Raw genomic sequence first — 18,101 nt, forward strand, 5'->3', positions numbered from 1 at the left:
GGAGCCCCGCGAGCAGCCGACCGTCCGCAGGCACCACTGCGGCAGCTCCACGGGAGCTGCCTGCCGCCCCCTCTGGTGGCGCCCTGAGCCAGGGGACACCCTGGGCTGCCGGCTCCCGGCGGCAGCTCAGACTCCCTCTCTGTCCCAGCAGCAGCGGCTGCTCAACCATTTAAAAAAAAAATAGGGGGTGCTTTTTGGCACCCCCAAATCTCGGCGCCCTAGGCAACCGCCTAGTCCGCCTAAATGGTTGCACTGGCCCTGCACCTGACCAGTATGACGGAGAGATGGGGGAGGCCATGGGAGAAGAGAGCACCAGGGCCAGAGACCAGCTGGAGAGGAGGCACAGGGCCTGTCACCTTCCCCCTCAGCCATGACCCAGCTGGCCCGACAGGAGCACTGCTCCCTTCAGCCCCTGTCCCGGGTCCTAGGCCCTCAAACTGAGCCTCTTGGCCCTGGCACACCCCTTACCCTCCCTGCCCGGGGACGCGGGGCCGAGCCCTCCCCCGAGTGTGACCCTCACCCTCCCTGCCCAGGGATGCGGGGCCAAGCCTCTCCCCCAGGCATGACCCTCGCCCTCCCTGCCCGGGGCCGAGCCCCTCCTCCAAGTGTGACCCTTGCCCTCCCTTCCTGGGGATGCAGGGCTGAGCCCCTCCCCCGAGCATGACCCTCACCCTCCCTTCCTGGAGACTTGGGCCGAGCCCCTCCCCCAAGTGTGACCCTCACCCTGCCTTCCCCCCAGGGCCAAGCCCCTTCCCCGAGCACCCCTGGGGAGTCCAGCTCCACCCTCCTCATAAGCAGCCCAACCGGGGGTACCGGTGCTGGCTCTGGATGGAGACTTACATTGCACCCTTAGCGCACTGCTCCGTAGCTGGGCTGAGGGGATCCCCATGGCTGTGTCTCCCCTGTCCCTCTCCCATGGCTTTTGTTTCAGGACCCCGGAGGGTGGTGGGGCGGAGCAGCCCAGCCTCTCCGCGTTTTGTCCTAGTTGGTGACATACTGGTTTGGGGTCACTGATTTCTGCACTTGTTCAGAGAACCGTGGCCAGGAGGGACTCTAGAGCTCAGCTAGTCCATGCCCTGCGCCGAGCAGGACGTGCGCCGCTCCCAGCGGGGGAACGGGGGAAATCTGTCAGCCCAGTTATCACCACAGGCCCTGCCCGGAGTGTCCTGGCCCAGCCGCCGGGGGCAGCCTGTGCTGTGGCTGAGGGGCAGGGCCCTGCGCCCCCCAAGGCTGTAGTGGGGCATGGCTGGGGATGCTGGGAAGGAGATGGTCAGGAACCCCAGGAATGGGCTCTAGACCCATAGGCTGGGAGGCAGCGTGAGGGTCTAGTCAAATCCCCACCCAGATCAGGATTAGACACCAGTCTGGTCCAGGCCCTGGGCAGGGGCTTCTGCTGCTGCTGCAGCCCCCGGGGCGCCTCGAGCCTGGCAGTGCCCCAGCCCAGCTCACACTGCCCCTCTCCGCAGTTCGAGGATGAGATCCTGCGCAAGCTGGACAGCGAAGTGGAGGGCGGCCGTGGGGATGAACAGTACAAGCAGCTCTTCCAGAGCACGTGAGTCTCTGCCCTGCCTGGCCCCACCTCCCCTCACATCTGCCCCTGGATGGGGGGGGTCTGGCCCCTCCTACAGCTGTCTGCATCCTTCCCCACGTACCCCCCCCACTCTGTTCTGGAATCTCCCTCAGTGGCTGCCAGCCGGAGCGCTGGGACCAAGGAAGAGTCTGTTACTGCTTCATTGCCAACTTTGCCCCCGCAGGCACCCCTGGGAGCTCCGACCCTCTCCCCTTGCCTAGCTCACAAACTGGAGCCCTGCACAGTCAGCGCTGCTTCCCCACAGCACCTCCCAGAGGCACCCGGGGAGCTCCCCCTACAGTCAGCCCCTGCCCCGCTCCCCACAGTGCCCCCTGCTGGGAGAGGCTTGGACTGGGGTAGCCAGGAGCAACCCCCTGAGCCAGGGCTCCTGCCCTGCTCCCCACAGTGCCCCCTGCTGAGAGAGGCTGGGACTGGGGTAGCCAGGAGCTCCCCCCATAGCCAGCTCCTGCCCCGCTCCCCACAGCGCCCCCTGCTGAGAGAGGCTGGGACTAGGGTAGCCAGGAGCTCCCCCCTGAGCCAGGGCTCCTGCCCCACTCCCCACAGCGCCCCCTGCTGAGAGAGGCTGGGACTGGGGTAGCCAGGAGCTCCCCCCTGAGCCAGGGCTCCTGCCCCGCTCCCCACAGCGCCCCCTGCTGGATGAGGCTGGGGCTGGAGGAGCTGCTGCACGCGAGATATCCCCTTTTTGTGGCTGTGTGGAATGGGCCTGGCCTGCATGAGCCTCCAGGCCAGGGCAGAGGAGTGGGTGGATGGCTGAGGGGAACAGGGATGTGAATCCTTCTGTTCTCCCCCAGCCTCCTCAGCTGCTGCAGGGATCACCCCGAGCTGGCCAAGCCTGGTGAGAAGTTCGTGGCCCTGGTCACGGGCCTGCTGGAGCGGCTGCTGGACTATCGCGCTGTCATGAACGATGAGAACAAGACATACAGCATGAGCTGCACTGTCAACCTGCTGGTGGGTCCCTGGCCGCTTGCCCCCTCGGGCAGCCGAGCGTCTCCCCGGGGAGCTCCCGCCCCGCAGCCTGGCGTCTCCCACTGGCAGCTCCCGCCCCCCAGCCCAGCATCTCCCCGGAAAGCTGGCACCCCCCAGCCCAGCATTTCCCCAGGCAGCTCCTCCTCCCCAGGCTGGCGTCCCCCGCTGGCAGCTCCCACCCCTCAGCCCGGCATCTCCCCGGGCAGCTCCCACCCCCCAGTCTGGCATCTCCTGCCTCCCAGCCCGGTGTCCCCCACTGGCAGCTCCCACCCCCCACAGCCCGGCATCTCCCTGGGCAGCTCCCACTCCCCAGCCCGGCATCTTCCCAGGCAGGTCCGGCCCCCCAGACAGTGTGATGGGCCTGCCATGCCCCATGGTGCATGAGGCTGTGTGGCCAGATGGGGCACACAGTGACAAGCGAAGCTTTTCCGCTTGCTGCCCTCAGGCCTGAGGGGACCCGGACATGGCCCATCTGGGGAAGGCAGAGACACGTCCTGTCCCTCAGGCACCAGCCCCACTTCCTTGGAGCACATGTGGGGATGGACTTGCCATTCTCTCTGGGACCTCAGAGCTATTGCAGCCCCCTCCCCACAAGTCTGCTAGGGCCCCTCCCTCACTCCTTTGGGCAACCCCTGCTATACCGAGCCCTAAGAACTGGCCCCTGACATGTTTGGTAGCAGGGATGTTTACACGGTGCAGGAGAGGCTGGGATCCCTGCCCAGGCACCCCACAGCCCCATGGGTAGGGGTGACCTCTGGTCAAATCCCTGCTCTATGTCTGGCAGAAGGGAACTGAACCTGGGCCTCCCAAAGCCTGGGGGAGCATGTACAAGGGTTAGCTGGGGCTCGACCCCCTTCTGGGCACCGGGGAGCCACACTGGCTCGCTACAGAGCACTGGACCCAACTGGCCTGGCCCAGGCACCGCTCTGCAGCCAGGGTTCAGTGCCCTGAGTGCCAGGTTTGGGGAGGTAGGTGCCGACAGCCCTTGGAAGGGCAGGACACAGACCCCACCCCTCTGGTCAGCATCTCCCATTAGCTAGTTCCAGCAGGGCCCCACCTATTGCTGACGTCTGTGGGACCCACTCTCTGCCCATCCATTGTGTGGGGAGCTGGGCGCCCTCTTCAGGGCTGCGGATCCCATGGGGCGGCAGGTGCCTATACACAGGCACCAATGTCCCTCTGTGGCTCTAGTCCAGAGCTCTTTAGTGCCTCCTCCACCAGTCAGCTTCCTCCATCTGCTCTTCCTTCCCCAGAACTTCTACAAGGAAATCGACCGCCGGGCCATGTACATCAGGTGAGAGCCGTGTGCTCTGGGGGTGCATGAGAGTCGTGTGCGCCCGAGGGTCCGTGAGAGCCGTGTGCCCCGGGGATGTGTGAGAGTCTTGTGCGCTCAAGGGTCCGTGAGAGCTGTGTGCTCCAGGGGTGCGTGGGAGCTGTGTGCCCTCGGGGGTCCATGAGAACCTGTCACAGAGTCCCCGGGCGATGCTCTGGAACTGCTCCCCACAAAGCCAGGCAGGACTTTGGGGAGCCTCCTCTCCCTCGGAGCAGACTTGTTCAGGGCAAGAAGCCTACACGGCTTCACTTCTGGGGGTCTCTCTTGGAGCTAGTCCTCTGCCCCTCGTTGCACTGTTCCACAGTGAGTTCACCGAGGCTGGGTTCCTGGGGAAGCACAAGGGTCTGCCCCCCCACTTCGCAGTCAGACGTGACTTCTCAGCCATGGCCAGTACAAGAGGTTTTATTTTCGACACAGGAACTAGGGTCTTAAATCAGGAGCTTGTAGTGTAACGAACGGGACCCTCGGCCAGGTTCCACTCTTGGGGGGGGCAGTGAGCCAGACCCCAGTTCTTGCCATACTTTCCTCGTCTCCCGTCAGTTCCCAACTGAAACTCCCTCAGCCCTCCTCTCTGCTCGTTCCTTTCCCGGGCAGGAGTACCTGACCTCTTTATTCCCCACCTTTAGCATCCCTTGCAGGGGGAAGGTAGGGCCATATTGCAGGAGACAGGTGGTGGTCGGCCTAATCACTGAGGCACCGACAGTATTCAGAGTGAACTTTAAGACAGTACCCACTTCGTCACAGAGCCGTGTGCCCTGGGGGGGTCTGTGAGAGCCGTGTGCCCCCTGGGGGTCCGTTGAGTAGCCGTGTGCCCCCGGGGGTCCATCCTTATATGCCCAGGTGGGGCCCATCCCCTCCAGCACGCTCCTGTGGGGCCTCCACAGTGGGCTCGCTCACAAGCGAATAAGATGTTCTTCTTAGTAGTGCCTGCAGCCCCTGGGGATCATGCCCTACAACCAAAGTTCAACAGCTAGAAAAGGGGCCCTTGGGGCCCTGAGCAGGCTGCTGGTGCTGGATTGCTCAGGGTCTCTGGGTGGAAGTTAATACCCACCCTGAGGATGGTGCTACGGCAGGCTCCTCGAGGCTCAGGGACTGGGTTCTAGCTCTCGGAGATACAGGGCAGGCACTGCTTGCAGCTTTATTGAGCGGATGTCCATGGGGTTGTTCCCACTTTGATGGTTGGGGCGGTGCATCCGGGCCTTTGCTCGGAGAGTTTTAGTTAGCAAGTGCCTGTGTGGGGTTCACGCAGCGCATGTTTTGTTTGTGGCCTGATGGCACCCAGTGGCGGTGCAAGGATGTTTTCGTGCCCTTGGCCCAAACTTCACCTTTAGTGCCCCCTGTATAATCCTCCTGTCCAAATCTGGCCTTGCGGCCAATCTGGGGGTCTTAGCATTGAACCTCCAGCTTAATTACCAGCTTGATCTTATTCTCCGCTGCCACCAGTCAGGATTCTGGAGCTTAAACTTCCCGGGTCTCCCCAAACCTTTCCCTGGGGGGCCCCAAGACCCAGAAGCTCTGGGTCTTACGGGCAAGGGAATACTCCACTTTCCTCTTCCTCTCCCTCTCTCACCCAGACTTTCCTCTCTGGCTACTGGGGAAAGCTTGATGCATCTCTTTACATCACAATCCCGAAGCTGGTTAAAAAGAAGACTACACAATCACTAAAAAACCACATCAAACCCCTAAAAAAATATGAGACATCCCAAAAATCTCCTTATTCCAAAGAGACTAAACCCCAATACAAGGGGAAGACAGAGATGATCCTCTCTTTCCCTTCCTCCTACTGGGTGCTTGCAGTTTACCCTTCCGCTAGATCTAACACAAAGAGATCCCCTCTCCTTGTTCCTTTGAACTACCCAGAGAGGAAAAAACTCAAACAAGTTTTTAAAAAGAACTTTATATAAAGAAAGAAAATTACATAAGAATATAAACTCTTGCATTTCAAGAGACAATACAGGGCTATTGCTTATAAGAAAAATAGGAGATAAATCAGTTCTGATTCAAAAGTATCCAATTTATCTTCCAGGCAATTCACCATGTAATACAAAACAAACATATATAAAGCACTATTTGTTTTGCTACCTTTCTACTTACAATGGGACAGCAAGGGTAGAAAGAAGCTTGAGGAGATTAGAAAAAAAGCTCTTCCTCATAGCCAGAGAAAACAACAGGCAGAACAAAGACAAACACCTCCAGAGTTCCCTCCCTCACTGAAAAATTCCGGTTTCCTGATTGGTCTTTGGTCAGGTGTTTGGTTCCTGTTAACCCTTTACAGTAAGAAACTTTAACCTTAGCTATCTTTTTTGACACCCCCGCCGTGCCCGTGGCAGCTCCCCGCAACCCCCCCCACCTGAGGCATCCCCTGGCAGCTCCCCACCCCCGCCTCCAACCTGAGGTGCCCCCCTTGCGGCAGCTGCCCGGCCGGGGAGCCGTGTGGCAGCCTGCCCCAGCTACCTCTGCGCCGTTACTCTCGAGCACACCATTCACTGCTCCCTTCTCTGCCTCCCAGGCTTGCGGCGCCCATCAGCTGTTGGCACCTGGGAGGGAGAGAAGCAGAGCCAAGTGGCGTACTCAGGGGAGGAGGCGGAGCAGAGGTGAGCTGGGGCGGGGAGTTCCCCTGTGTGCCATGCCCCCACTTACTCCCCGCACCCCCCTGCCCCAGCTCCCTCCGCCTAAATGCTGACGACGACTGGGGCAGCTGAAGATCCAGCTGCCGCGGTCACCACCGAAGGACCCGAAATGCCGCCCCCCAAATGCTAGTGCCCTAGGCAACCACCTAGGTCGCCTAATGGGTTGCACCGGCCCTGTTGGCACCTCATATAGCATGTGCAACCCGGCCCCGGACCCCTCCTTTCCTTCTCAACCGTCCCTGGCCAGGGGCGGAACCCTTAGCAGTCCTGTTAAACTTAGCTAGTCAATAATTTCAAATAGGATAGGAAGTATAAGTTTCATTTTTTAGTAAATTACTCACTCCTTTTCTTCCTAAAAAAATAAAAATAAAATAATAATAAAAAAAAGTTTAATTCATTTATCCCTTAGGATAGTTAGGATAGCGATTGTGAACTGACAAAAGCGCCGGGTTCACCAGAATTCAAACACTGCACGACGTGCAGAGAAGCGATGCCAGCATCCAATGGACACATTCAATGTGCCCGTTGCTTGGGGGAGATGCACATACCCCAGAAATGTGCCCATTGTAATAACTCATAGCCCAAGCTCATAGAAATAGAGATCTGAGGCTAAAACTCATCTTGATGGAGAAATCACTATGGCCCGCCTCTGATCTGGGGCAAGAAACTCCCTCCCAGGAGAGATCATCAAACAGTTTAACAGCAAGGTCTCCTGAGACCGATTCCTCAAAAACCCAGCAAGAAAACACGCGTCCTCATCGCCTCACAGAGAGCAGGCCAAGAGGAAATGGTCTCCCACTAGATTGCTCTCCTCGGTGCCGACCTCATAGCTGCTCAGCACTTAAAACTCTCTGGGAACCTTCAGCATCACCTGTGCAGTGGTCTCTGCCGAAACACAGTGCTCCAGTGTGGAGTTGAGGGGCGCTAAGCCTGCATCCTCCATCAAGGAACCATCGATGACGCTGAAGGAGACAGCATTGACAGCCACTCTGCCAACTATGCCTCCTCCCACTGTTACTATGACAATGCCACCGACTGCTACACCATCAGCACAATCGGCACCGACCTCATCGGCACTAAAGCTCCTGACACCGCACCATTTTCTGCACCAGAAAGATCTATTTGTCTCCTTGATACTGGAGTCCCCACTTCTGGACATTGAGGGGTCCCCGGTGCGCGCAGTACCGGAGCAACCATTATCTCTGATAGTCCCTCCAATCTCAAGTGAAGAGGATGACGAGGAAAAAGGGATGTTCTCACCTTACCATTCCTCCCTAAACAGAACGCCTGTGACAGCTGGACCACTACGATCAAGGTCCACATAGAGGCACGAAATACCACCTTGGTATGGGCATCCATGGATGGGACCACCCATGCCTTTCCCCACAAACTGGCCATATTGGGACCAGTGGAGGTCTTACAGAAGACACTACAGCAGACTCAGGGGTGAAACTGAGCTGGTACGGGCTGATATGGCGTACTGGTAAGAACCCGCAGTGGCCCATACCCAGCCCACATTAAAGTGCTGCCGCGACAAAGGCCCCTGCAGTGCTTTAACATCCCTGCCCCCTTTGACCCCGTCAGCCACCGACGGCCAGAGGGGGGGCAAAGGGAGCAACTGCCCCGGGGCTGGCGATTTAAAAGGGTCTGGGGCTCCAGTTGCCACTGCCGCGGTAGCAGCAGTGGCGTCTGGAGCCCCGGGCCCCTTAAATCACCACTGGAGCCCCATGCAGCACAGGCGAGATGGCCTGGAAGAACTGGCTGGGGGATGCTGACCCCCAGCCCTGCCCCTTCCGCCCTAGGCCCCACCCCTTCCAGGGGCCGGATCCGCCCCAGCCCCATACCAGTAAGTGACCGGTGTTACTTTCACCCCTGAGCAGACCTCCCAGCCCACATAGGGAAGGCATTCGATGTCCACCATCGCCGTCGGAGACTTTTAACAACTGTTCCAAGGGAGGAACCCATAGAAGAGGAAGAGTGTCTTGCACCTGACACTTTGCCAAACATTAATAACTCCTCCTCCTCTCCAGGTGAGGCCCCCATCCCCAGCCATCGCCTATGACTTCATAGATTCATATTCATAGATTCTAGGACTGGAAGGACCTCGAGAGGTCATCAAGTCCAGTCCCCTGCCCTCATGGAGGACCAAATACTGTCTGGACCATCCCTGAGGGGATGGTATGATGGGATAGACTAATTTTGGCAATTAATTTAGCAATTGATCTTTGATTATCAGCAGGTAAGTATGCCCAGTGGTATGTGATGAGATGTTAGATAGGTTGGGATCTGAGTTACTACAGAGAATTCTTTCCTAGGTGCTGGCTGGTGAGTTTTGCCCACATGCTCAGGGTTTAACTCATCGCCATATTTGGGGTCAGGAAGGAATTTTCCTCCAGGGCAGATTGGCAGAAGCCCTGGGGGGTTTTCGCTGCCTTCTGCAGCGTGGGGCATGGGTCACTTGCTGAAGGATTCTCTGCAGCTTGAGGTCTTCAAATCACAATTTGAGGACTTCAGTAACTCAGACATAGGTTAGGGGTTTGTTATAGAAGTGCATGGGTGAGATTCTGTGGCCTGCATTGTGCAGGAGGTCAGACTAGATGATCATAATGGTTCCTTCTGACCTTAGAGTCTATGAGTCTATGATAGACGTTTATCTAACCTACTCTTAAATATCTCCAGAGATGGAGATTCCACAACCTCCCTAGGCAATTTATTCCGAAGTTTAACCACCCTGACAGTTAGGAACTTTTTCCTAATGTCCAACCTAAACCTCTCTTGCTGCAGTTTAAGCCCATTGCTTCTTGTTCTATCCTTAGAGGCCCAGGTGAACAAGTTTTTTCCCTCCTCCTGATGACACCCTTTTAGATACCTGAAAACTGCTATCATGTCCCCTCTCAGTCTTCTCTTTTCCAAACTAAAATAACCCAATTCTTCACCTTCATTCATATGGTCCATGATTCCGCAAGACCTTTAAATCATTCTTGTTCTCTTTCTGGACCGTTCTCAATTTCTTCCCCATCCTTTCGTGAAACTCAGATGCGAGAACTAGACACAAAATTCTCGCTGGCTACCAGCCAGAGTATAGTGGAAGGAATACTCTCATGTCTCGCCACAACACAACAAAACCTGTAGCATCCAGAGTAATATAATTTGTGTTCTTTCTTTGAGTGCTTGCTCATTAATCGATTCAGTGAGATGGTGTCGTCGCGCGCCGCGTGGCAAGATCACTCGTCGGAAAGATTTTTTTTTTATTTATTTTTTTTTTTAAACCCCTCCTACGCCCAACACTCGGTGGGTCAGCCTGGGCGCAGCCCCCGGAGTGGCGCCGCCAGGCGTCGGATATATACCGCCTGCCGACCCACACACCGCCCCTCAGTTCCTCTTTCTTACCCGCCGTTGTCGGCGTTGGAACAGTGGAAGTGACGCTAGCTGACCTCCACTTCCCTAGCACTATCGTGGTTTTTTCTCATATCTGTTATATAGTTGAAAAAAATTTCTAAACTTACATTATTTAGTATCTTCAGCAATCACACCCCCTTATCACACCACCTAGATACTTAAGAACTGCCTAGGGGACACTGAGGCACCAACACAGTATTCAGAGCAAACATTAAGAACAGTCCCAGTTCATCACACTTGGCACCATCTATTCTGGTCCTGCAAGGGCCGTCGAGTCCGGTCCCTGAAAGCTCCCCGCCAAGAGCAGTGGTTGAGCTCACGATTTCCTCCATGCTGGAGACATTCTCCACGGCGAGGGATCTCATCACAATGACTGAGTCTGCGCTACCTCAACCCCCGGCACTGCCGGTGCTGGTCAGACAGTCTGTGGGCAAGCCTGCCCTGATAAAACCACCTTCTATTGGCACCGCAGAACAGCATCGCTCGTGATCGCGATCCTGCTGATATTCCCAGTCCTGTCGCCGATCCCGGTCCCGATGCCGCTCGCAGTCCCGGCACCAATCACCTCTTTGGTACCGGTCATACTCACGGTGCAGATCAGCATCCCGTTCGCCGACCCGGTACTCTCGATACCGATCCAGCTCCCGGCACCGCTCCAGGCACTGTGACTCTCGCAGCCAATCCAGACGCTGAGCTTCGAGATCCCGGTCGACTTGCCGGCACCGCTCTGGTCTTAGGTCCCGATCTCGTTCCCGGTACCGATCCCCGGGGCCTCATAAAGCAAAAACAACCAGAGAGGGTTTTTCAGCTCCTCTTGGCCATCCTGCCACCCATCCGTGTCATCCCAGGCAGACAGTTCCTATACACAGGACCGGGACCCCGATGTGCCCACTAGGATCTTCCAGGAGACACAGGCCCAAGACCAAGGCATCCATCAGTGGTCATTCTGGACGCTTTGGGCATATCACCAGGCCCAAGGTGTACCTCCAGCCCCATCTCGCTCTGTCGCATCGGAGCACCGGGTGCCAGAGGCAACCATCAGCCTCCCTCCTCCTCCCACTACAGAGGAAGTGCCAGCTCCCCCACCAGAGTCTGAGTTACCAAGGGAGCCAGAGGGCGTCCAGGTCCACGAGGCCACACAGGACCCACTTGTCCCTGGCCTTTCATCTTCGTCCTCTCCTGTGAAGGCAGTGGCAGGGACATCCCTCACGGGTCCTCCTCCGCATTGACCGTGAGAGCTTCACCAGGATCTTCCTGAGTGTGTGGGCGCTCAATATGAATCTCAGCAGAGAGTTTCCGGAGAGCAGAGGGACCCGAAGCTAGTGGGCAGCTTGGTCCTCTTCGGTTCAGCTGCATCGCGCCCACAAGATGGCAGCTTTGACCATTTATACCAGGGACGAGTACCGAGCTGGGGCTAGGGTTGCTCCCTCTTACCGGTCTCAGGCCTGTCTCGGAGCCTTCCATTCAACCTTGGCTCCGTGCTGCAGCTGCAAAGGCGAGATGGGGTGGAGTGTTGACGCGTTCTCCACTAACAGGTGATATGCCCACGATCCAGAATGGGAACCAACTGTATGGAGGTGCGGCTTGGGTCGTGTGCCGTCGTGTTCCTGGAGAGGTCGCTAGTGGGCACGGTCGGGGGGGTCGCCGGTCCTTGTATGAGAAGCTGTCTGGCCCTGGGATGACGACGGGGGGATGGTGCGGATTGGCCAAGGAGGTGAACGCCGCTCTCTGGGTGTTGGGTGTGTGCGTTTCTGAGCCCCGATCCGGGAGGGTCGGGGACGATAACGCGATAGACGCTGTCCACGTCCCGAAGGCGTCCGAGTAGCGTGGCTACGTCGGCGTGCCTACCGCTCCGACACTGCTGCGCCTGTAGTCGTACAAATCCGGGTCTCAACGGAGACGTGTGGGAACGCTCTCCGGATGGCCCAGCCATAGACGTCCGTGGCCCTGCCAAAAATTGCCAAGAGGCTAGGCGTATGGACTTAACTTGGCCAGGTGTACTCTTGCAGGGGCCCTCAAACTCCAGGTGAGCGAATCAGTCACCGCGTGGGCATTCAGTCGCGCGTTACAGCGACAGGCAACTGTCCGGCGGCAGTGGGCAAGTTACGGAGCTAGGTTCCCAGGACTCCTGTCAGGAATTTGCAGCCCCTTGGAGGGGGGAAAAATGAGTTCCGAGTAGGTGCACCGGAGAGGCTCCTGTCCCTCCAGGCCTCATTGGATGCAGGCTAGAACCGGGATCTGCCTTGCAGAGCCTCCAGGCACTCTTGCGAGTCTCAGGTAGTCACCTAGTCCTCGAGGGTATTTCATGGCTCCAAGTGTCATGCCTCCCGCCAGAACTTCGAGGTCATACCGTACAGGGACGCTAGCCCTTTGGTGCTCTGGTTGCCGGTCGAGTCTGTTGTTCTGAAGAGAAGACAACCCTAGGGTACCCATCGCGGACCCTGAGGACGAGCGGAGGGTCACCAATGCCGTGCGATAGCTCCTCGGGATTCCATATGCGCGAATCGCGCCTCCCAGTGACTCAGCGCACCGCGGCGTCCTCTCTTTCTCTCTCCCCAGCCTCAGTTGCACTAGCACCGTGGTTCTTACTCGCAGCGTAGCAGCACATATAGCGACACAAGGACATCTTGGTAAGTGTAAGCGGCTTCGCGGAAGCACCGGCCCGGTGGCCCGGGTGGTGTAGTTAGACAGTTCAGATCCCAAGCGGTGGCCAAAATCAGGGGGTTAGCGGCCACGCTCCTCAAACCACTTCCTTGGTGCCAACTTGTGAATACACTCTTTGCCGTCGCGCGTGCCGCGGATGTCTCCAGCATGGAGGAATCGTAGTACTGCCACGAGAATGCTTCCTTGGCGGTGAAGCCTCTTTTAGCGAGCTGTGCACCTCGCGGAAGGCTCTCTGCTTCCTCCTTTCTAAGCCCCAAACCATCACTCTGTCCGTTGGTTCTACACGTGCGCTGGTGTGGTGTCCCTCCTAATGATTTAGAGTACACTTGGTTGCCGTTTCCTATGCATCCTGGTTGGGAACTTATCGTGTGGTTTGTACACCGGTGCCAGTTTTAGCTTCTGGTGCTCCCCCCATTCAGCTTCACTTCCCATTACAGCTTTCGTCCTCATCTCGGTGTCGCTGCCTCTCCAATGCACATATGACATATACAAAGTGGTGATGTGCTCGGAGGGAGCCCAGTCGCTCCTTTGGACACCTGGCTTAAATGCCGGTCCCTCTAAACCACCTACGGGGCCAAAACCTAACTTTTGAAGTTACGCCCGAGGACGGCGTACCAGTTACGTTCCAGGATCCTTTCCCTCCTTTCTCCAACCACCTCTCCTTTTTCCTCCCTGTGTGGTCCCTCCTAACTTCAGATCATTGGGTCCTATGCACGGTGGAACTTGGGTACCACCTCCAGTTTATTTTGCCCCCCACTTCACTCCCCATCCTTGTCCCTCTTCAGGTTCCCCTCTCACAAGCAACTCTGCTTACAAGAGGTGCAGTCGCTCCTTGCCATGGGAGCCATAGAGGAGGTACTAAACGACGAAAGGGGCAAGGGGTTTTACTTCCGCTATTTCCTAATCCCCAAGGCAAAGGGAGATCTCAGACCTATTCTAGTCCTGCGAGAACTCAACAAATTCATGATAAAGTTGAAGTTACACATGGTATCCCTGGGGACCATGATCCCGTCCTTGGATCCCAGAGACTGGTATGCTGCCCTCGACATGAAGGACGCATATTTTCACATTGCCATTTATCCTCTTCACAGGTGGTACCTCTGGTTTGTGGCCAACTGTCAGCATTTCCAGTTTACGGTCATACTGTTTGGCCTCTCTACAGCCCCAACAGTATTCACAAAGTGCATGGCTGTAGTCGTCGCCGCCCTCTGCCGCCGTCGGATACACGTTTTTCCGTATCTGGACGATTGGCTCATCCGAGGGACCTCAGAGTCACAAGTCTCCTATCATGTGGGCATCATCAAAGACCTATTCATTCGTCTAGGCCTGATGATCCACACAGAGAAATCTACTCTGGTTCCCACACAGAGGATAGACTTCACTGGGGCCATTCTGGACTCCAATCTTGCCAGAGTCTGCTTACCTCAGCCTCAGTTTCAGGCGATGGTAACAATTATCCGAGGCCTACAGAACTTCCGGACAACTTTGGCTCACACGTGTCTCGGTCTCCTGGGTCACATGGCTGCCTGCACCTTCGTGACCAAACATGCCAGGCTACGCGTCCATCCCCTCCAATCTTGGCTCAACTTGTTATACCACCCAAGCAGAGAAGCCATAGACATGATAGTCACCATTCCCCTAAGCATCATACGCTCCCTCAACTGGTGGCTGACGCCCTCCCTGGTGTGTGCAGGGATGCCGTTCCATCTGCCCCAGCCTTCTATGTCCCTAACAACGGACGCATCATCTCTCGGCGGGGGTGCTCACCTCGGACATCTTCGCACTCAAGGCCTTTGGTCATCTTGGGAGCTGGCCTTGCACATCAATGTCCAAGAGCTGAAAGCAGTCCGCCTTGCGTGGCATGTGTTTCAACAGCATTTGCAAGGCCTTTGTGTCTCAGTGTTCACAGACAACACAATGGCCATGTATTACATAAACAAGCAGGGAGGGACACAGTCTTCCCCCCTTTGTCAGGAAGCCATCCAACTCTGGGACTTTTGTATAGCCCACTCGATAGACCTGGTAGTATCCTTCCTCCCAGGTGTTTGGAACACTCTGGCAGATCAACTCAGCAGATCCTTCCTGTCTCACGAGTGGTCGATTCATCTGGAAGTTATTCATTCTGTTTTCCGGAAGTGGGGATTTCCCCGCATAGACCTGTTCGCTTCCCTCAAGAACAGGAAACGCCAGATGTTCTGCCCCTTTCAAGGTCTCTCCCCGGTTCGATCTCGGGATCCTTTCTATACCAGTGGACGGCAATAACTGCTTAGCCTTTCCACCGTCCCCACGTGGTCACAGGTTTCGCTAAATCTCCGCAGAATGGAGCTCAACTTAATCATGATCGCTCCAGGTGGCCCAGCGCAGCGCTGTAACACCATGTTGCTCGATCTGTCGATAGCCAACCCAATACCGCCGTCTCGCCAGTATAAGCCATAACCAGGACCACAGGAGACTTCACCACGCCAGACCGATGTCCTTCACCTCACCCATATACGTGTTCACAAGGACAAGGTGCATTGCGACTACACCGGCGTCCTCCTAAGGTGGTATCGCCTTTATGTCAATCCAGGATATCTCCTCCGTCTTCTTCCCAAAACGCACACTCCAAACACAAAGGAATGCAACAATTGCATTCGCCTAGATGTGTCGTAGAGTCTCAATCTAAAGTTTATATCAACGAAAAAACCCTTCCGTAGTAACGCCCACAACTTTGTTCGCGGTGGTGGACCGAATGAAGGGCCTACTTCTCCTCCCAGAGGATTTCATCTTGGGTGACGCCTGCATCCGACCTTGTTAGAATTTGGCTCAGCCCTTTCGGGTCGCCTCACTGCACATTCTAACCAGGGCCCACCAGCTTCATCTGGCTGCCTCCTGGCTCGTGCCATACCAGGAGATATGCCGTGCAAGCACCTGGTCTTCTGTACATACCTTTCGCTCTCATATGCTCTGGTTCAACAGTCCAAAATACGCAGCCCTTTGGCGCAAAGCAGTTGCATCTGGGCAACATCTCACGTCAAACCCACCGCCTAGGTAAGGCGGAACACCATAATTGAATGGGATATGAAAGGCAAGCACTCCGAGAAAAAGACGGTTTACTACACCTGTGAACTGGGTTCTCGAGATGTGCTATATCCATGTCCACACCACCCGCCACTGCCCCCTGTGGGAGTAGCGGCAAGAAGGAACTGAAGGGGCGCATGGGTCGTGCAGGGTATACCAGGTGTCATAACAGCGCATTCAGGGGGTGGCCCAGCCTGACGCCACGCGAGTGTTTGCTACGGGGAACAAATCTTTCGAAGAGTTGCGGGCACCAGCGCACAACCCTAAATGGCATGATATGAGAACACATCTCGGAAGAACAACAGTTACAAAGGGTGAGTAACCGTCTGTCTTTTTTGGCACAGCATCACACTGTTGACCATATTTAGCCTGTGGTCCACTAGAACCCCTAAATCTCTCTTGCCCATACTCCTTCTAAGACAGTTCTTCCCAGTTGCATGTGTGAAAACTGATTGTTCCTTCAGATGGAGCACTGTGTGCATTTGTCTTTAGAAACTTCATCCTGTTTACTGAGAACCATTTTCGCAATTTGTCCAGATCATTTTGAAATTATGACGCCTGTTCCCCAAGATGCAATCCTGCCTTTTTTTTTTTCCCAGTTTGTATCATCTGAAACTTAATAATCGATACTTTGCGAGGCCAAAATTCTAAGTCTGTTGATGAAGATATGAAGCAGAGCCGGTCCCAAAACAGACCCCTGCAAAACCCACTGTATACCTTTCAGGGATGGAACCATTAGTAACTACTCTCTGAGTATGTTAATCCAGCCAGTATGCACCCACTATGTAGCCTCATCTATATTGTATGTTGCCTAGTTTATGCGTAAAAATATCATGTGAGACCATATCAATGCATAGTCTAGGTATACACATCCCCCGCTTCTCCCTTTCCCGAAGACTCGTTATCCTAATCAAAAGCTGATAGATTGGTTGACATACGATTTGTCTTACAAATCCATGCTGGATCCTATCACCTACGCCAACCTCCAAGTGTTTGCAGATGATTTCTTTAATTACTTGCTCCATTATCTTCCCTGGCACAGAAGTTAAACTAACTGGTCTGAAGTTTCCTGGGTTGTTTTTATTTCCCTTTTTATAGGTGGACACTATATTTGCCCTTTTCCCATCTTCTGGCCATTTTCAGGCCATGTTCAAAAGGGCAGCTGATTATCTAAAAATTCCTCTTGAAGAAGTACCGGAAGCCCAACATGTATTACTGGACATTTTGCAGATGTCATCATCCAAGATAGCACTGCCAATCCATGGGACCTCCGAAACGTATGGCAAGCTCCAGCCACAGTACCACCTACCTGCAAGAGGACTGACAAAAAGTACTATGGCCCCTCAAAGGGAACAGAATGTTATTCACCCATCCAGCACCCAACTCACTGGTTGGGGAGGCAGCCAGCCAGAGAAGGAAACAACAACACTATAGGTCAGCACCCACTGATAAGGACAGTAAGAGGTTGGACTTATTTGGCTGCAAAGTATATTCTTCCTCTACTCTCCAGTTTAGAGTGGCAAACTATGCGGCACTACTAGCCACATATAACCATAGAAACTATGCAGAATGTTTGGACTTTACTAATGATATCCCTGAGGGAAAAAAAGACCAATTGAAATCACTGGTCTCGGAAGGGCTAATGATAGTGAGGACAGCCCTGCAGGCATCCCTAGATGTAGCAGACACAGCAGCTGGATCTACTGCTACTGCTGTGGTCATCCTATGGGCGTTGTGGTTGAACTCTTCAGAGTTTCCCCGAGAAATACAATCTACAGATGAAGCCCTCCCATTTGATGGTGAGAAGCTCTCTGCAGCCAGCCAAGTGCTGCACACCATGAAAGGTTCATGGGCGACTCTTCGATCCCTAGGCATTCACATACCTGCCACAAAAGGGGATAGAATAGGTATCAGTCATACCAGAGGAACAGATGCTTACCATATCCACAACAACATCAGCAATCATATGAACAACAAAGACAGAGACAGAGACTCCAAAGATGCAGACCTCCACCAGCTGCAGCGCCCCAAGGTTCTTCATCCAAACAGAAAATTTGAATCCTTGGTTGAGGGTCTGAAGGACCTCCCCCACGTCATCCATCTGTTTGGAGACCGTCCACTCCCCTTCTGTCTGAGATGGTCTTCCATCATCATGAACAAATGGGCCCTGTAGTCATACGCCATCCCCTTAGCTTCTATACCCTCCACCCACTCCCCATCCCTCTTCAGGGACCCCTCTCTCGAGCACCTACTGCAACAAGAGGTAGAGCACCTTCCACAACTAAGTGCAGTGGAAGTAGTTCCCACTCAGCACAGGGGAAGGGTTTCTATTCCCACTATTTCCTAACACAGAAGAAAAACGGGAAATGGCGACTTATCCTGGATCTCAGGCAACTGAACAAGTTTGAGAGAAAACAAAAGTTCAAGATGGTCACATTAGGACCAGTAACACCAGCAC

General features: G+C 55.2%; 1 protein-coding gene across 1 annotated transcript in view; it reads left to right on the plus strand.

Moving 5' to 3' along the window:
* Positions 1-18,101, plus strand: part of LOC116829840 (dedicator of cytokinesis protein 2-like) — a 248,983-nt gene that overhangs the window by 186,588 nt on the left and 44,294 nt on the right. Inside the window, exons 9-11 of the mRNA XM_075066763.1 lie at positions 1,467-1,552; positions 2,383-2,539; positions 3,811-3,851. Coding sequence (XP_074922864.1) covers positions 1,467-1,552; positions 2,383-2,539; positions 3,811-3,851 — 284 coding nt within the window. The remainder of the gene's footprint in view (positions 1-1,466; positions 1,553-2,382; positions 2,540-3,810; positions 3,852-18,101) is intronic.

This window comes from Chelonoidis abingdonii, chromosome 5, assembly GCF_003597395.2.
Source record: "Chelonoidis abingdonii isolate Lonesome George chromosome 5, CheloAbing_2.0, whole genome shotgun sequence".
Lineage (NCBI taxonomy): Eukaryota > Metazoa > Chordata > Testudines > Testudinidae > Chelonoidis > Chelonoidis abingdonii.